Raw genomic sequence first — 21,170 nt, 5'->3', positions numbered from 1 at the left:
CAGTTTGAAGTCGGACATATTCAATTTTTAGTTTCTTATAGGATTGTTAACAGCATTTGTAAAGCTACATTTTGCAGAAAACCCCATTAAATTTGGACAAGCAGTTCAAAAGATATGAGCAGTTAAAGAGTTTCCAAAACAGTAGGAAACAAAAGGAAGTACTTCCTTTGATTGGCTATATCTCAAAATTAATATTTCCGACTTCCGACTGATTTTGCTTTTGATCACATCACAATTTAACATATTCGTCACAATCACTCGCAGCATCACTGTTCATATAAATCTAGATATTCATATAAATGTTTTTCGCAATGATGTCATAGTTATGTCATTGTTATCAAGGGGAGATACGTTACAATATGCAAACTTTCATGCCCACTGCACTCGCACCACATGATTAGACCATTAGACAAGTTTTCCCAACATTGGCCTTTTTGACACACAATCATTGCATGTTTTTACCAATTGTCCATTGTATGTATAGTCATATACAGTACTTTTTCATATTTAAGTCTTCTTCATTTTGTAAAATCTTATCGATTATATGGCATCTGTTATTTTGTTTACATTTGGAGCACCACTATTGTTTACAATAAAATACTGGCAGGCAAAATGCATTGTTGAGTAAATGGGTAAGAGCATTCTGCCCAACCCTTGCCTTCCTTTATCGGCGAACAAGTTTAAAATTGAACTTTGTAGTAGGTACTTTAATTTATGTTATTTATCACAACACGAAAGAAAGTAATTCATTCCAAGTGAATTTTGAATTTGAATTTCAAGAAATTCAAGATATTTGATTGTGTATGAAATGTTATACTTTACGTCTTGCCTGCCATGGAACAATAGAGGGTGTCACTGAAATAAGCAAATGATATCACTTGCCACATCATCTACTATTATACGTTTCAGCTACGGTGACACCTCATGACGTCACGCTGGACAAATTTCATTCACTGTAAGAGGAGGTTCATGTATGTGAAGGCAATTGAGCAAATAGATCTGTAATCAATACACCGCCTTGATTTGCTAGGAATTGAATTGCATGTCTCATCAAAACCCCTCTTTATAAGTGACAGAGGTTTCATCGAAGCTGAAACATATAATAGTATGAAATCAAAGCTATGAAAGTCAGTTAAACAATCAACCTTGTAACTATTAAGTTTTAAAATATGAGCTAGCATCTTTGGTATCAAGACTAGTGTTACTCGAGACGAAAATATATAATTTTGTGTTATACACCAGGCACAAAAAGAAACTCGTCAGTTATATTCATCCTTGCTATTCAATAACTTTTGTTAATTGGACTTTTGCTTTCTCATTTGACACCCTGTTCGTGAAAAACGAACAAGAATTGACCAAGATATGTGCCTCCAAAGCCTCAAACCCCAAATTCAAAAGTTGCATTTTCAACGATTTTCAATGGGAACGCATCGTTGTATTGCACACAAGCACCACGGGCCAATCAATAAAGCACACAATGTAACAGGCACAATTGAATCGTTGAAATTGCAACTTTTTATTTTTTGGTTTCAGAGTTTGGAGGCGCATATCTTGTTCAATTCGTGCTCACTGTTCACGAACAGAGTGTCAAATGAGAAAGAAAAGTCCAATTAACAAAATGTATATTTCAGAATAATCCAAAATTAGCAAGTTATTGAACAGCAAGGATGAATATAACTGACGAGTTTCTTTTTGTGCCTGGTGTATAATTGCGCGTTATCATGTTCGCACGATTAGCCGATTACAACAAACCCATGTTATAGTCAAAGATGTCCGCAAATAATTGTTGCTTCAAATGACTTAATCATATCATACAATTACTACTTTCCAAGCAATAAGATATACTGACAACAATTGTCCCGAAATAAACGTGTCATTAGGAAGAAAGATTCCCCTAAAACATGACAAAGGTTGCTTTAAATGATTTGTTAGCATGTTAAACTAACTTTCTTTTTTATAGCATATTTATATAATCATTGTTACTTATTACAGAATTGATAACTTTGCCAGTTACAGAATTGATGACTACGGCTGTCTCAACTACAGAAGGTACATCTCACCTCACATAGAATGCACTCATCGACATCTATGTTGTTTCGTTAGCACCATTTCGTTTTACTCGCGCGTTTTTGCTAGAATAGTAATTTTTGTCATCACCTTGATCACTGTCATTTTTGCACTTAAGGATATCTTAGAATATAGAATTTCATACGCTGCATTCCCATTGTGCCATTTAGACCACACGAACTATATTAGGTTAAAATTACTATTTTGTCAAATATTAAACTTTGGCTGTAAGTGTTTAACCCAATATTTTCCCTCATTTCTTGAAGCCACGCCCTCCTTCCAATGTAGTTAACTTTGAATCCAAAATGCTTGGTAACTGCAAACCTTGATGCAAAAAAGTTAATTTTGATGCAAAAGTAATAACAATATTTAGTCCTTTATAGCGAGGGTGGTCTGAAAGGAAAGATCGCGATGCGTATTTATTTTTTAAAACTAAAGTCGCCGTCACCATTGTTATTAAAAGAACAATAATGATATAGAATTGGATCGATTGAGCCCATATTTTAAAACTCATATCGAGACCAATAAATATTGGGCGCAAAGCATCCAATTTTATCATTATTATGTTTTGGATCCATTGGATCCAATATTTTCACACACTTGGACTCACAAAAACATAATAATGATATAAAATTGGATGGTTTGAACCCAATGCACAAATTTATTGGTCGAGCTATGAGTTTTAAAATATTGGACTTCACTACGTCACGTCCAATATTTTAAAACTCATAGCGAGACCAATAAATTTTGCATTGGGTGAAAAAAACCATCCAATTTTATCATTATTATGTTTTCAGAATCTTTTTCAAAAAGACATAATTCAAATTTTTTTTTTTCAATTTTTTGTTCTTTTTTTCGTGATTTTTTTTTTTTTTTTGGGGGTCAAAATCGACTGATCTTACATGCCTAGAGCAAAAAAAATTCATCCCGTTTCCGGACTTTTTTGGCCCTACTTCCGGAATTCCATAAGTTTCGGTAACGTTTACGTCACTGGGGACCCATTTCACTAAAAATTTATGATGATTCGTAGCGCTTCGAAGTCTCAAAATCCATCGTAACTTTAGAACACATAAAATACATTTCACTATAAATAATTTACTAATCTGCACTTCCCAGAGATGAAAAAACATTGGGAAAAAATTCCTATGTCTCATGAAGTTACGTACTCGTTCCGAGTCGTTCGTAAGTTGCGAAATGATATAACTGAATTATGAGGGTTGAGAAGATGAAGTAATAAAGTGTTTATAATGATATTTGATAGGCAATAAACAGATAAAATCAGCTTTAAGCTGCAAGCCTGCAGTGCAATGCAAGTGGTCCGAGGCAACACAGACAGTCATGACACTGACAGTTGGTGGATATGCCGATTTCATAAGCTTATCTAAAACCCTACCGTGTCTGTGCTAACATAATTCACACCTTGCAGAGTCTTCAATTAGTTCCAAAAGTGACATTTGGCAGGTATAAATCCTCTGGTTTGGTCAGAAAATATGATAATTTTCGATGTCAGAGTGCATGAGAGTGCCGAATTCTGCAGCTTTGACGCGGTTGTTAAGCGCCGGTTTTTACTCGTTTTTTGTACTTTCGTACAAGTATTTCGGCAAACAATATTAATTTCTTCATTTCTTAGCAGCTGAAACATGCATTTAGTACACCACAACGTTGATTTTCAAGCCTTATAGAATCATGAAATTAAACATCTCTTTCTGCGTCCGTAGAAAACTAAATTCTCCCGGTTTGACAGCAAAATAAACAAAATCGAGTTCATGAATGAATAGTCTCATTCAGTGCGTTTATGTTCGCTAGTCTCACATACGGTCGTTGCTGTTTGCAATACGTTAAAATTGGCGGCAAAATCAGTGATTTTAAAAATCACGGGGGATTGGCATCCAGGTGGCGCTAAAATTGGATGCAAAATGGATCCAATATGCTATTTTTTTGACGTTTTAAATTGTGTGGAGAGGTATAGGAAGCAAGATTCTGAAAACATAATAATGATATAAAATTGGATCGGTTGAGCCCATATTTATTGGTCGAGCTATGAGTTTTAAAATATTGGACGAGACGTAGTCGAGTCCAATATTTTACAACTCATAGCGAGACCAATACATATTATGCGTAAAGCATCAATTTTATCATTATTATGTTTTGGATCCAATATTTTCACAACTTGGATCCATCAAAACATAATAATGACGCAATTTGGATCTTGTCGTTATAAATTCACATCCATGGCATAGTGCATGATAAGACGACACACATTTCATATAGTTTTCTGGCATGAGGTAGGGAGTGAACTCAGGACGTATAACAAGCCGTTTTGTGTAATTGTCATGGGCGAATTTGTCCCGCAAATTTGTGCTCTCTGCCCGGGTTCCCCAGACGACATTTGGACATTTCAAATCTGTCGTACCGGTATTGCATTTGAAACAAGAATAATTTTCAAATTGCACTTTTTTCTTTAAATTAAATTTGAAATAAACTTATTTCTTATTATGTAAAACATATTATATGTTATGTTTATTTCAGAGGAGATTACAACAGCGCAACCACCAACAGAAGGTACTATCCATTGTTGCTTCCCTTTCGTTCACTATTTTCTTTTACGTCTTATAAAATTATAAATGAAGGTTCTATGTCACTCATGTTAAAACTCATTATTTACACTGTATTTTAAAATAAAGTTATTATAGTCAAGTAAATCAATCGATACGAATTATAACAATTCAGCAATATCTCACAAAGCGATGTCAACACACACATATATAACGTCAATGCCTATTATAGTATCTTGAGTAAATATAATAAAACGACATTTTTCTTACAGAAATATTTATGACAAGTACAGCAACTGAAGTTTACACAGGTAGAATCATATAGTATGAAATGGAATGACAATCATCAACATCATCATCAACATTCTGCATCAACATCTAAATGTCTTATCATGGTTTTATTTTGAGTTTTGTAATGTGGAATCAATTCATCATTATTATGTTCATGATCAGTTTTAGCATTGATTTGTTTCTAAATGCATTTGTAAGTTTGTTGTAACTCTGGTTTCCATCGACAGGTCTTCAATATCATCATCATCTTTGTTATTGTCATCATCTGGTCACTAATGCATAGCTGAGCCCGGTTCTCAATAGCATATCCTTGCAGAAGGTCCACCCAAAAGCACTTCTTCTTTATACTACAGACACAACAAATAACAATTACAAGTCCAAATGTTCAGTCCAAAAGCTACAAAATGAAGTTGGTATCGTACCATTAAAGTATAAATCAAGAAAGAACGTTCTCAGAAATGATCAATTTGCTAAATCATGCTTAAGGCCTTAATAATCTGAAATATTCGCCACAATGTCTTGCACCATCACTGTTTATATAAACTTAGAAAAGAATCTATTTTGAATTATGTCTTAGAGTTAAATCATAATATTCAAATGCAATGATGCCATAATTGTGTCATTGTTATTAAGGGATACGCATTACAATGTTCAAACTTTAATGCCCGCTGCGCTGGCACCACATGGTGAGACCATTAGACAAGTTAAGGTATCAAAATAATTTGGGCTTCCCTCCATTTTTGACTCATAATCATTGCACCTTTCTGCTCATTGTCCGTTGATTGTACATTTATGTTTACACTTGTTCGCATTTTAGTCGTCTTCATTTGAAATAAAATTTATAGATGATGTGGCATCTGTTACCCTCTTTACAGTTGGAGCACCGCTATTGCTTACAATAAAAAACCTGGCAGGCAAAATATAATGTTGAGTGAATAGGCAAGAGCATCTGCCTGCCCAACCCTTGCTTTCCTATATCGGCGACCAAGTTTGAAATTAAACTCGAAACTTTGTTGTGGGTACTTTAATTTAGGTTACCTATTCTCTTGGTCGGGCTGACGTCACAAAGGGGAAATAACCTTGTAAAACCAGTGTACGCATGTGCAGCGCATGTGCAGTTCCCCTTTCTCGAGCTGGTTGCTATGCGCGCGCTAGTGCAAGGGGACAAAGGGGACAATGTTCCCGGATGTCCGACCGAGTGAATTTATCACAACACGAAAGAAAGTAATTATTTCCAAGTATACTTATACTTCTTGCCTGCCATGGAACAATAGAGGGTGTCACTCATAATTAAGCAAATGATATCACTTGCCACATCATCTATTATACGTTGCATGAAAGCAATGAGACATGATCAAAGAGACATTTGAACAATCAACCGTAAGCATTAACTTTTAAAATATCAGTTAGCATCCTTGGTATCAAGTCTCACCTAAAACGATACTTAATCATGTTACAGATTGTACGTTATCATGTTAATACGATAAACCGGTTACGGCAAACCGTGGTATATTCAAATATGTCCCCAAATAAACTGTTGCTTGATTTGATCACATCATACAATTACTACTTTCCAAACAATAAGATAAACTGACACCAATTGTCACGAAATAATTATGTCATTCGGAAGAAAAATAGATTTCCCTAAAACATGTTAACATGTTTAACTCAGCATACTCATATTCTCTGGTGCTCCTGACTCCAGCGGAAATTCCATGAGATAGCATGACGTAATTCGCTGAATATTCATCAGTGCGTGATCAATTCGCTGAGAAAGACGCACGTTGGGTTTTTTCAGTGAACGAAAAACCGAACAAGTTTACCAATTTTTTCGCACTTTTTGTGAAAATTAAAGCGGTAAATAGTTAAAACAACGTTGTAGCACTATGAGCGAGAAGGACAAAACGAAAAATCGCCCCGCTGGGGACGAAAAAGCCGTGAAAAAAGGCGACAGGTCGAAGTCGCAGAATTCGGCAGAGAAGCGGAAAGACGTAAAAGAGTCCAACGCAAACGATACGAGTGCTATGAAATGTAATTCTGGGGCCGTGAGCCACCAGAGCGATGCAAAAATGGACTTAATGATCCAGACGCTAAATAAAATTCACACACAAGTGAATAAGAATCAGAAAGCCATCGAAACCCAACAGGCCACGATGGATGACATGATACTGAACCACCCTGATGGGGATGGTTATTATGATAATCACAATGTCAACGAGTATGATGCAGGGGTTGACTATGACTCTGCATATGACCATGATTACGATTATGAACCCCCAGTAAAGAAAGGGAAAGCTGAGGGACTGACAATGATAAACCTGAGGAACTCAGGGACAATGATGGAAATGAAGGGGAAAAATCTGCCTTCGAACTGGCATTGGCCAAGTACAAGAAAAGCCAAGAGAAAGTGGCTAAACCAATTAAAGGTGACGTAGCAGACCTGGCAAATGAAAGATTTAAACACGGCGTAGATCGTGAACACTTCAAGGCTCTGGTAGAAGGGGACACAATGCAGAGACCAGAAAATTGCACTTCACTGACTGAAGTCAGGGTCAATGAGTTGATTTGGACACTGCTTTCCACGCCAACCAGAGCTATGGATGATAAGATGCAGGTGATTCAGACTGGCATGGCCAAGGCTGGTGTAGCCATGGTATCTATGCTTGATATGATTGAGTCCCGCGAGAGATTGTCACTCATTAACAAACTCATTAACACCGGCATAGAAGGACTGACTTGTCTCGGACAAGCATACCATCTGTTGTGTCTGAGAAGACGAGATCTAATGAAACCAGACGTAGACTGGCGGTACACTCACCTATGTTCAAGCAATATTGAACATACGTCCTGGTTATTTGGGGACACTTTACAGGAGGAAGTAAAGAAGATTGGCGACACAAACAAGGTCGCCAATACGGTGAGGGGCCGACAGTACAATACAAGAGGCCGAGCTAGGGGTAGGTCTTTGCCCAGGGGTTCAGGCTATGCAATGTATTCAGGCTATCATGGCTATGGTAACAACAGAGGGACGAGACCACCTAGGCATCAGAACAGGGGATATGGTCGTTTCCCAAAAGGCCGCAGAAGCTTTGCCAAGCACAACAATGCCATAAGCAAGTCTAGCACAAGCCAAGGTGAGGTAAGACTTCCTTGTTCTTCTGATATTTGTGTATCACAGAGGCCAAATGCAAGTCCTGTTATTGAGGCTGGTAAATTAGCCAAACATTTAAATCAATGGAAGAAAATTACATCCGACAAAGAAATACTACAGACAGTGTCCGGCCTCACTGTCGAGTTCGAATCTGGCACATATCCCTGTCAGGATGTACCTGCTAGAGAATTTTATTTCAATCAAAATGAATCTGACATAATAACAAACGAAATCTCAGAACTACAGAAAAAGAAGGTGATAGAAATGGCCCAGCATGAGCCAGGAGAGTTTGTGTCAAACATCTTTTGAGGAAAAAGAAAAATGGGAAATACCGGATGATATTAAATCTCAAAGATTTCAATCAGCATGTGGAATATCACCACTTCAAAATGGAAACTTTCGAAACAGCTCTGAAATTAATTACAAAAGACTGTTTCATGGCATCACTTGACATTAAAGATGCATATTATTGTGTACCGGTTCATACAGAGTTCAGGAAATACCTACGGTTCAAATGGAAAGGCGCCCTCTGGCAATTTACTTGTCTCCCTAATGGACTTGCATGTGGCCCTCGTAAATACACGAAGATGATGAAACCAGTGTACGCTACACTCAGGGTTGAGGTCACACAATATCCGGGTATATTGATGACACGTTGTTAATATCGGATACGCATGCAGAAATGCAAGCCTCAATCCAAGCGACAACACAGCTGTTGACAAAATTGGGTTTTACACTCAATTATGAGAAATCTGTAACAGAACCCTCAAGGGTCATCACATATCTGGGTTTTTGTATTGATTCCACCCTCATGCGTGTCACACTGAATAGTGATAAAATACACACAATTAGTACAGAATGTGAAAGTTTATTAGGGAAGGATAATGAGACAATACGTAATATAAGCAGGGTGATTGGCTTGATTGTTGCTACCTTCCCAGCAGTAGAGTTTGGCCCTCTCCATTATCGTGCAATGGAAAGGCAAAAAAGCAGCACTCCGTGAAAATTACGGAAATTTTGACTCACTTATGCCAATTACAGTCAACATGAAACGGGAGTTACAATGGTGGGTTGATAACCTGCCAACTCAGAGTAGACAGATTGTACTGGGAAATCCAGAGTTGACTATGACAACTGATGCCTCCAATGAAGGCTGGGGGGCAACATTAGGAGTGGAAAGAATAGGTGGAAGATGGGATTCAATAGAGAAGCAACATCATATCAACTTTCTAGAACTATTAGCTGTTGATCTTGCACTAAAGTCATTTGAAGATCAAATTCAGAGGAAACATGTACAATTGTTAATTGACAACACCACAGCTGTCGCCTATGTTAATAACATGGGTGGAAAGCATGATGACCTCAACCAGTTGGCCAATTCTATGTGGATCTGGGCCATTGAACGGCACGTTCGGTTGTCAGCGTCATATATACCAGGTGTTGACAATGTGCAAGCAGATTTTGCCAGCAGAAATTTTAATGACAGAACTGAGTGGTCCCTGAATCCCCAGATCTTCACAGAATTGGAGAACATGTTTGGTATCATGCAAATTGACTTGTTTGCATCTAGGCTGAATGCAAAATGCACAAGATATGTTTCATGGCAGCGAGATCCCTCTGCCGAATATGTTGATGCATTTTCTAGATCATGGTATGGTAATTTTTGTTATTTGTTTCCACCTTTCAGCCTCGTAGGGCGCTGCCTTCAGAAAGTCCGCCAAGACCAAGCCACAGCTGTAGTCATCTTTCCCCTTTGGCCAACTCAGAGCTGGTTCAGCAAACTTCTCGGATTGCTAACAGAAGACCCAGTAATTCTGCCAAGAATAGACACTATGTTAACTCTTCCCGGAAGCCAAAGACTCCATCCACTACGCAAAAAACTAAAGTTGATTGCCGCAAAAATCTCAGGACTGTCCTCAGAAAACAGTCAATATCTAAACAGGCTGTCAACATCATGTTGTCATCCTGGAAGTATGGAACACACAAGCAGTACAGTACCTATTATGCAAGGTGGTACAAGTTTTGTGTTCAAAGGGAGGTTGATCATGTGCAACCAAATGTCTCTGAAGTATTAGATTTCCTGACAGAATTATATGAGGCAGGGCTTGGCTATAGTGCTATAAACACAGCACGTTGTGCTCTGTCTCAAATAACTGTGTACAAGAAAGGATTCACAACCATTGGGGCCCATCCATGGGTCATCAGATTCCTGAAAGGTGTGTACAACCTGAGACCACCAATGCCACGTTATGTGGATACTTGGGATGTCGGAAAGTTATTGTGCACACTGCGCAAACTTTCCCCAGTTTCTACGTTGAGTTTGAAGCACTTAACACTGAAAACAGTAACGCTGGTAGCAATTTTACTGGCAGCAAGAACGCAGACATTGGTTGCACTTGATCTCGAGAATATGACTGTGAAAACAAGCAAATATTGTTTCACAGTGGGGAAGGCTACACTAAAACAAAGTAGACCAAGTTACACACCACCTGTTTTGGAACTAGGTGCATATCCTGTGGACAGGAGACTATGTGTCTACACAGTTCTTAGAGAATATATCAAGAGCACACAGGCTTTAAGGGAGAGCAATCACAACTCTTCATTAGTTACACCAAACCACATGCTAAGGTTACAGCAGCCACAATTAGCAGATGGATCAAACTCACAATGAGAATGGCTGGGATAGATGTTTCCATATACAAGTCCCATAGTGTGAGAGCTGCTTCCACCTCAAAAGCATGTGACCAGGGTGTACCTATTGAAGAGATATTGCGTACAGCTGGCTGGTCATCAGCGGCAACTTTTGCCACCTACTACAAGAAGAAAGTACCAAAGGACAAAACTTATGCAAAGAAGGTTCTTGCTACAAAGTAAAGATATGTAGCTGCTTTATTTACGTACAGTGTACATGTTGGTTATCTGGAGTCACAAATTAGTTGTAAACCTGGGTCAAGAAACCCATAGTTGTACTGTTATAGAGATCTTTAGAAAGCTGGGAAATAACAGCTGAATGTGTCGTTTTCTTTGAAGAAAAATGACTCGTGTTAAAATAAACAATTTAGTTTGAGAAAATCAGTTGAACTAAGTTTTATGCAAAAAAAAAAACTAATGCTATGATACAGGTTAAAATGCTTGATGCAGTTGAAACAAGTTTAAGAAAGTGACATGTTTAAAAATAAACAACATGAAGTTTACAGTGATCTTATGTGTGAGTATATTATTACAATCATACTAGTATCTTATTAATTTGATAAGGGGTCAGGGAGGACAGGCATAGGTTAGCCCCAGTTGCTTCGAAGTCTCATGGAATTTCCGCTGGAGTCAGGAGCACCAGAGAATTAAACAGTTAACCGAGACTTACCTGTAAGTTGAAGGGTGACTGTGGTTCTCTAGTGGTCCTGACGACAGCATGGAAATTACATGCCCTCCTCCCTCCCTGGAGTATACATGTTTGTTTGTATACAACACATAATAGTGAAGTCTGGCAGTTATGGTTCCCTTGATATCTGGGTCTAACCTTGCTGCTTTGAAGACTGATGAATATTCAGCGAATTACGTCATGCTATCTCATGTAATTTCCATGCTGTCGTCAGGACCACCAGAGAACCACAGTCACCCTTCAACTTACAGGTAAGTCTCGGTTAACTGTTTAATTTTACTTCTTACAGAATTGATCACTTTGCCTGCTACAGAATTGATGACTACGGTCGCAACTCCAGAAGGTACATCTTACTTCGCATGGAATGCACTCATTGATATCTATGTCGTTTCGTTAAAACCCTGTCCATGTTCGCATCACATGATTAGACAAGTGAAGGATTCAAATTTCGATTCCCCAACATATTTGACACACAATTCTTGCCCGTTTCTCGTCATTTCCGTTGATTGTACATGTATATTCATATACTTTTTTCTTCGCATTTTAGTCTTCTTCATTTTGCAAATAATCTTATAGATGATGTGGCATCTGTCATTCTGTTTACATGTGGAACGCCGCTACTGTTGGCGGGCAAAATAAAATGTTGAGTGGGAGCATTTGCCCTGCCCAAACCCTAATTACCTTCCTATCGGCGAACAACTTTAAAATTTAACTTGAAATTTTGTGGCATTACACTTCTATCTAGATTCCCTATTTTTCATAATCATAATACAACTGAAAGATATCTTTCCAAGTGAACTTCAAGAAATTCAAGATATTTACTTTTTTTACTTACAAAATGTGATACTTTACCTCTTGTCTGCCATATACGGCGTCACTAAATTAAGCAAAATAATATCATTTGCCACATCATCGTCTTAGGTGTTACAAAATAATTATGTGATAATTGACTTGATGATACCATGCAATTACTTTCAAAATAATCAGATATCAGTATGCATCGATTGTCCGAAAATAATATCAGTGTATTACAGATTTCGTGAATACGTCATGACGTCAAACACCCGTCATTTAGAAATAAATAAAAGATGTAAAATGTAGTTTCAAATGATCTGATAGCATGTATAACCATCTGGTATCATATTCATACAATCAACTTTACCTATTACAGAATTGATAACCTTGCCAGTTACAGAATTGATGACTACGGCTGTTTCAACTACAGAAGGTATATCTCACCTCACATAGAATGCACTCATCGACATCTGTGTTGTTTCGTTAAAACCATTTCGTTTTGCTAGGATGGTTGTTTTGTCATCACTTAATCACTGTCATTTTGCACTTAAGATGTAGCATAGAAAATCATACATTACCTTCTCATCATGGCCTTGTAATGAGGTGACACGTGACGTTAAACTTGGAACATATAGTGTCCTAGCTTTAAAACTTGCACCAGTTCAGATATAGCTGAAGTAATTGAACAGTAAGGTTATCAGATGTTCTGATGCTGCGCCGCGATGCTGCTACCTCCAGCATATCAATTCCTAACATGCAGTCGCAAGGAACTTGGAGAAAATCATCTTAAAGAAGCATGCAAATCCATTTTTGCACAAGTAGTACAAGTTAATGCTGATACATTTTGGTAATTTATAAATGTTTACTCAATACACCAATTTGATGACATTTTTTGTTTCAGATCTTACAGATGAGCCCTCCCTAGCACCGTCAGGTATAAATATATGTTGAATGCACTTTGTGTCCGTATTGTTTCATATATTTTGTTTAAATTCTCTCTGTTATTCATGATTGTCTTTACATTGTCAGCATCATAATTTTTAGCTCATCTTCATTGGAAACAACCAATATCTCAATACTTGAGATCATTTCATTCAAGCGCAACTGTTACTTTTATAGTTGTAACAATCATGCATATTATATGCATGATTGTAGCCATATTATTTTCAAGATGCAGTTGTTATCATTCTGTTTTCTTTGTTTTATTGTTTTAGATGTTCCAACCACAGAAGCACCTTATCGCACAACGCCTACAGGTAGGCTCACAGTTTTAGTCATTAGATAAATTGATTGACAAATGGAAAATATAATGACGTTTTTGCCCCGGGAAAATACAGTTCAGATCGTTTTATGGCAAATTATTTACAAATGTATATTTTTCTGATGTGCTTTCAGGCCCCACAAAAATATTGTGCAAACGTTGCTTTCCGATCCCTTAAACCATAATGTACAATTTCCCTCATATCTTATTTCAAACATTGTGAAATAATATTAGTAACAACTGTCAGGAATATTTTCTGGTCATTTTAAACTGGAATAATGAGCAAAAAAGAAACAAAACCCACTCACTATCTTGGCCGCTTAACTGTGGTGTTTTATGAGGGATTCAATGTCTTAGTAAGACATTAATTCAAAATTACCCTGTTGTCCCACAAGGACAATGGATTTGTCCGATTCCAATTAGATGTATAATCATTACAAATATGGCAAAAAATCAGATTGAAAAAAAAAAGATCGCACATTATGGTGATATCTAGGGCGCTGATTGGTCATTCACCAACCGCCTATTATATTACAAAATTACATTAGCCGAAGATTTATATGATGACATTAGTCCAAGATTTGCATGATGTTAGTGCCATTACTTCATTTTTAGGTGTTATTTGGAATGTTATCCTCAGGCATAATTGTTATTATTATTATTATTATTATTATTATTATTATTATTGTTATTGTTATCATTATTATTGTAATAGGCCCACGGAGTCTAATAAAAGAAGTAGAAGCATTCGGTACTGAAGACACAACTATCCGTGTTTACTGGTATCCACGGAAGGACGCAGAAGGTGATGAAATAACCGGCTACACCGTATCATACCAACTGCTAACTGAACCGGAAGAAACCGAAGGTGTACCAGGACCTTTGAATGTTACTGCAACTCGATTCAACGTCGATGCTTCAACTCTGAACACTGATATTGAAGGGTTAGAAGAAGGAGCTTTGTATCAAATCGTTGTTTATGCCAATACTTCAGCTGGTATGGATCCTGGATCAGATGATGTGTTTATTAGAGTGGAAAAAGATGCAGTGGGAACGTCGAAATTGGGTAGGTAGATAAGGCACATAAAATTTAAGTGTTACCCGCTGTATTATGTCAATGTTATGTAACAAAATACTGTTGGTTCAATGTTTTTAATTAATAGTTATCATTTAAGGTTAGCAACTATTTTTAACCTGCTGCGATTTGGTAGTTCACAGCATCTTGCGAATGGTAGTGAGTTTTGACAAAAATTGCATTGATCATTTCATAGCGAGTGTGTAAAAGAATTCAAATATCGCAGACATACTCTTGTAGGTCCTGTGGTTCTTGAGTTATGTTGTAAACAGGGCTGAAACAACAACACTTTTGTAAAACGTACATAACTTATTCACAACAATAAATCAAGCGTTCAAAGTATAAGTTTTCAAATTATATGATTTGTAGAATGAACTCTTGCAAAACATCAAAGTGTTATTTTTCAATAATATATTGATTTTGATAATTAAAATCAATTTTTGGCTGCTTCGACCAACAATAAATCGTGTAGCCTTAAAGAATTGTTTTTATGAAATAAATTGGTTTCACTATGTTACAAACCAAGTTCTTTAAACATTTATCATTTTATAGTAGATAAATATATTAATGTATAAATAGATAAATCCAAGATATACATCCAAGATGGTTACAATCATCCACAGGTAAAGTGCTCAACCTTAATGGGAGCTAAATAATTAATATTATATTATATTATATTATATTAACGAAGGTTAATTATTATGTACTATCTTTACACAGATGAGGAGTTCGCGAAACGTGCCTTTAGAAACCATGTAGTAAGGATGCTTGCCAACGAAGATGTACCGGAAGGTGAGTGAAAACTAAAACGATTCAGTTATTTTTTTTCTATTGCAAACAATCTCGAACCATGGTAATCATGAAGTAGTTCTGTGTTTTGCGAAGCACATTTTGCGAAGCACATTTACACCAGCAGTTTTAAATGATCGTTTATATCATCAATTTATATCAACAGTTTTAAGATCAGTTTTATGGTATTTTGTGGAACAATAATTACAATGATTGATTGCCTATTCGGATGCGCAAACGATGCACACAAATTATGTCGATATTAATTCACACAACTCCTAAATAATGTTTTATTTTCATTTTCATTTCAAAGACGTATCTCCGTATTTAGGAGGAGCTGATTTTGCTGCGCTGGGAGATGCGTTTATCCTATTATCAAACGAACAACGTCCAGGTAATGTATGGGACTAATTGAATTTTAAAATGATATGGAATTGTCTCATAATTTTATATAACATAAACATATGAATAAAAACATGATGTTGACAGAATATTTGAAGTACAAAGTGTCTCCAATAGAATATATTAAAATAGAAAGATTTGAGCCAGGTAAACCAACTTGATGTGGGGAACAAGACAAAGACAAGATAAAAACTAATGCAGTATGTAAATCATGGAGGTGTACACCAACACTGCACTAGTAAAAATTCAAAACCATCCAAATCCCTGTGGTTTTGGATTTTCACCAGTACAGTGTCAGTGTACACCACCATGGTTTTACATACTGCATTAGTTTTATCTTATCTTTATCTTGTTCTCCATATTAAGTTGGTATACCTAACTCGAATCTTTTGAAGTAGTTATTCAAATTAACAAATATTTTCCTGATTGTTGTTGAATGGTCAGTCCATAATAGGCGATGGTAATTTAAACAAGTAACGTATGTATTTAACTAATACCTGTTTAGGGAATAATGATAAGATGTTTCTTAAGTATGCTTGAAGGGAAATGGTTTATTGGAAAGCGCAATTTATTTGGCAATATACCGTATGTGATTTACTGTAATACTCAATACAAATTCACCTTCGAAATATGTTTTTTTAAATAGACTTATTTCATTACCATTTTCCAGGTACCAATGTATCATCAGAGAGTGGCAACAGCCCCATATTAATCTATTTATTACAGACATTACTAAGCAGCACTCCACCAGGTAAGGAAGAAAGACTCAAAATAAAGGAATAACATGTTGCACGTAACTTTTATTTCAATTAACAACATGATACATAGAAGTAATAGGATGTGCATGACAAGAAAAATGTAATGATACAAAGAATATAACAAAGAACAGTTCCTCCTATATTAACACTCCAATTATTATGTTTTTGCGATAGGATTGGGTGACCAAATAAACAGCTTTGTTGGGTATTGGAGGCAATATGTAGATCTTCAATAGTCACCACAACAGGTAAGGTAATAGTGATATTGGGTTATTCCAGTTGAAATCCATACACCCCTATGGAAGACATAACATGGAGTGTGAATTTCGAATGGGGTTGCCTAAATGGGTGGCTCCATTGGAAATCTACACCCTTTGTGTGGGAGATTAAAAGGATGTCTTCCATAGGAAGTGTATGGATTTCAAATGGAATAGCCCATATTATCTCTTGGTATCGTGATAATTTCCTCAGACCTTTACAAGGTATTGTAATAGGTATTAGCATTTTACTTTGAAAAAAAAAATCAACATTAATGTAGTGCTAGTTATTAACAATTAAAATCAACACATGTCCCTCAGGTGAACATATCCTACCCAGGACAATATGGATGCAGTATCGCTGGGGCTATAGTCGATAATATGATTACGATTTTGCAATCTGCTAACTCAACATTTTTTAATACCTTACAGCAACAATGGAGATTTTGGAAGAATTAACTACTGCCAAACCAATCGGTATGTTACAAAACAATTCTTATTCTTTGTTTTTCTTGTGTTCTTTAAGATTTAATCTGCGACGGACGTGACGCTACATGCATATGTTGGCCAAATGTTGCTAAATTAATATCTATTAAATGTCTTTAATTCTTTGTATGGACGGCCAAGATCGCATACTTTATTAGATACCATTTTAAAATGTGATATGAAGCTTAGTCTTACGTCATGTTAGTGATTAATATTGAAAAAGACACACAGATTATGTTAACTTAAGAAAATTAACCTATCTAAATGTCTCCGAATAATGGTAACAGCAACAAATCACTGCACTAGTAATGGCAAATTAACTTTATGGGGCCAATTTGAATATATATAATTTATATACTTGTACAAAGTAACATAACTTGAAATCTGTCGTGATTTTGGCGAAAAATGTGTCATGAAAGTTCATCACTGCTAATCAAATTTAATTATCTAAAAACCGAGTAACATTGGCTTAAATTTTCAGCTTTGTTTACGGAGGACCTAACCACAAATCTAGGTATGATATGTGTGAATGATTACTTCAAGTTCCGCACGTTGCATGGATACTTGTGTTTTGTCATAGTGCTAGGTCTTTTTTATTATTTCTTTTCATTATGCTACCATTATAAAACATTTCAACTGAAACATCAACCATTAGAGTAGAGAGCGGCTAGTTCTTTTCAAAATTCACGTGGTTTGATTTTTTTTACTTACTTGGCAGGGGAGCCAAACTATAATAGTAAACAATAGAAACACTGGAAAAGTGAGTTTAAAGTTCTATGCTACTCAATTTGGTACACTCACCGAAGCGCCTTTTCACCGACTCAACGAGCGTCTCCAGCAGATTACTATGAATTACTCTGGTCCTTTGTTGCTAGTGATGTTCTTAATCATTGTAACAAAAACGTTTGTTGGAAACAATGTTTTGGAAAATCAATGTCGACAAATTAAAAGCTGTTTTCCTGTTACCATTATGCTATTGTATAACAGGTCTTATTTCTCGATCCATTACGCGTATGCTCCTCTTATGGGGTATCATACATTTGATTAATTACGACTTTATGCCAAGGTTTTATCGATAGGCTATCATGGTTGGTGACAAGATAGCTATTAACCACACACTGTCTTGAAGCTGTGCAAGTCCTGATTGAAGCTACATGTGCTGGTTGAGCATTCCAAATGCATGCAGAGCCTGGGAGAAATGATCTGATGCAAGACCATCTTGCGCCTTGAAATATTCACAACAAGATGTCTTATTTGATTAGGAATCATTACATCTTTATTCATAATACAAATTGCATCCATGAAGTACATAAACATTCATTTTGTGTGGGGTTTAGCACGTCGCATGCGTAGTAGTCTTTAGATCATTGTTTAGTATGTATCATCAGATCATAATGTGAGTTTTGCCATCTTGATAAGCATATTATCACCAAAACATTCCGACTCAATAATTTCCAACTGCTCATCTCATTATATAGCTCATTTAAGAATTAAAAAACAAATAGCTTCTTAAATATCTCGTATTTCAGACACGAAACGAACAACGTTTGTGTGCAAGCTGTTTCTCGTTATGTATAAATTCATGGTTCTTGCCACTGGTTACAAATGTTTAGTGTCTGACCATATTATCATCTGAATGTTTTGTTTTCAATTTATTGTTTCATTTGGTAACGAGTATGAAACATATCTTTTAGATACGGCACATGACAAAGATACCTGAAGTGTGCATTAGACGGTAGTCCATTGCATATAGACTTACATTACCGCTCTACCTTTGCCATTTTGTGTGTTATGTTTGGTTACAAGTATCACGAGACTATTGTCAGATATGTAACCAGTCGGCAATGTAGGAGTAGGATATATTTCCTCAAAATTACTTCAGACACTCGGTCCTAAAGTCCACATTGAGACTACTTAAAGGCCGAAACATTTTTCGCTTATATGCATATACAGGATGGCTCCACAATTAGACAAGTCATTTGGTGCTGTATTTTAAACGTTTTAATATTTGGATGAAAACCACATAAGGAGCGTTCTAAGACGGTTAAGATAAAGCTACCAGCTGCATGAAGAAGTTACTCAGAAATAGACGCATGCTAGTTACGTCGTATTATACTCTTTCCTTACCGATTTCATGAGGAACTCATCCTTCTATTGTTTTTTCTTGCATCTTCTGTCAGTGTGATGTTTCTTGCTTTTTGTGCATGCGGAGTCCACACAACACATACATTTCTTCATCATTAAAAATAATGCGTAATACGATACAGTTTTTTACAGACAGCATGATTTCAAAACTTTTAACATGATACAATTTGAAACGGGTTTGTATGTATACATTTCAGCATTTGTTAGTGTTAGAAATGTCATGTTTTCTTACGCAACCATAATTTCAACTCGATTAAACATAAATAAGCCCCTTGTATCGCTTTAATCAGTTTCATATTTTTCTTGATATTATATTCATTTAGGTGGTGGTGAAGGAAGCGGGGGAGAAGAAATGAAAGGTATGTGCAACATAAACTTTCAGCTAACCATGTTGTAAAAACATCATTAATACAGACACTAATGTCACAATTAGAATCACAATCACCGCCTAACCAAGAATTATGTTACTTTCATCGATTATCATTAATACGAAATCGATTTTTTTAAAATTCTCAGTAACAGGAGGAGGGCCATCCAGTGTGGTGAAAGAAGTAACCTACCGTTCCGTTGATTCCAAAACAGTCAGACTACAATGGTTCCCGCCAAAAGATACCACGTCTGATATCAAGTCATACGCCATTACTTACCAACAAGTAGATAGCAAACGAAACCCAATTAAGGATCTAACAACAGTGACTGTAGACTCCAAAGATACATATTATGATCTGAAAGATCTGGAAAGTGGAGTGGAGTATGAGGTCATTGTGTATGTGGAGAATTCAGACGGCAGAGGGCCACCCTCAGACTCAACTTACCTATCGTTTGACAAAGATGCAAAGGAGTTACCACGTGAGTAAAAGGATAATATCAAATTCAGTTGAACAAGTTTAATGTATGCCTCATTTGTAAATTACACACACATGCACAATTGAACTCAATGCGAAATTAATAATGTGATTATCATCCTAAAATATTTTACACCAATTTTCAAGACTTTTGTCAAAAGTACTCAAAAAAAGTAAAAGGACAACCGTCCTAAAGCAAGAATGAAACACTTAAAATTACCAAGTTACAATCACTACCATGCGCCATCTTATCAGAAGGTGTATCTAAGGTGAGTGTATTCACATGTGATGCGCGTTTAAAAGTTTTCATTGAATCAGCATACGCTAATGATCATTCACTAGTGTAATTTACAATAAATTATAAGATTGTAGAGGCATGATTTTAAGCATGGGCATTGTTATTCACATTTGTGATGTTAATTGTTGCATTATATAGTTATAATTTAAAGCAATACAAGAATCCTTTTAAGAATTAAATTAAAATCTTACTCACCCGCTAACATGGCAAAGGAATGGCATAATCACTCTAATTAAAACATAAGTAAAGGCCGCACAATAAACCGGGACAATAAATAGGCGTCTTTTCTATGATTTAAGGTGGTACTACACCCCTTGATAAATTTGTGACTTTTTTTTCTCAAAAAACAATAACACGCTGGTAACAAAAGTGACTCAAGACAAGCGGTATTTATGATAAGAAAAGAGGTACCACTAGAATGTACCTCATTTCTTAACATATATAAGGAACCACTATAATATACATAACTTTTGTTACCAGTGTGTAGTTATTTTTTGAGAAAAATGCAAAATTAGTCACGAAATTTATCAGGGGGTGTAGTACCACCTTAAAGACTGCATGAAAATGAAAAACATAAACATGATAAAATAGATATTAAAAATAGAATTATTGTGCT

General features: G+C 36.1%; 2 protein-coding genes across 2 annotated transcripts in view; both read left to right on the top strand.

The window, feature by feature from the left end:
* LOC140152991 (tenascin-X-like) overlaps positions 1-19,983 on the top strand; it is a 124,850-nt gene extending 104,867 nt beyond the window's left edge. Inside the window, exons 36-50 of the mRNA XM_072175564.1 lie at positions 1,993-2,049; positions 4,597-4,629; positions 4,895-4,933; positions 11,733-11,786; positions 12,615-12,671; positions 13,140-13,172; positions 13,453-13,494; positions 14,215-14,565; positions 15,295-15,366; positions 15,677-15,757; positions 16,436-16,516; positions 16,698-16,771; positions 17,213-17,257; positions 19,735-19,770; positions 19,928-19,983. Coding sequence (XP_072031665.1) covers positions 1,993-2,049; positions 4,597-4,629; positions 4,895-4,933; positions 11,733-11,786; positions 12,615-12,671; positions 13,140-13,172; positions 13,453-13,494; positions 14,215-14,565; positions 15,295-15,366; positions 15,677-15,757; positions 16,436-16,516; positions 16,698-16,759 — 962 coding nt within the window. The 3' untranslated portion in view covers positions 16,760-16,771; positions 17,213-17,257; positions 19,735-19,770; positions 19,928-19,983. The remainder of the gene's footprint in view (positions 1-1,992; positions 2,050-4,596; positions 4,630-4,894; positions 4,934-11,732; positions 11,787-12,614; positions 12,672-13,139; positions 13,173-13,452; positions 13,495-14,214; positions 14,566-15,294; positions 15,367-15,676; positions 15,758-16,435; positions 16,517-16,697; positions 16,772-17,212; positions 17,258-19,734; positions 19,771-19,927) is intronic.
* On the top strand, positions 6,800-11,119 carry LOC140168476 (uncharacterized). Its single transcript, XM_072191878.1, is given in 4 exon segments — positions 6,800-7,192; positions 7,237-8,052; positions 9,752-10,634; positions 10,637-11,119. Coding segments are annotated over 4 exon segments (2,394 nt in total). The 3' UTR covers positions 10,939-11,119.
* Positions 19,984-21,170: the final 1,187 nt, after the last annotated feature.

The sequence above is a fragment of the Amphiura filiformis genome, chromosome 1 (genome assembly GCF_039555335.1).
Source record: "Amphiura filiformis chromosome 1, Afil_fr2py, whole genome shotgun sequence".
NCBI lineage: Eukaryota > Metazoa > Echinodermata > Ophiuroidea > Amphilepidida > Amphiuridae > Amphiura > Amphiura filiformis.
This window is presented reverse-complemented; position numbering and strand designations above follow the sequence as displayed.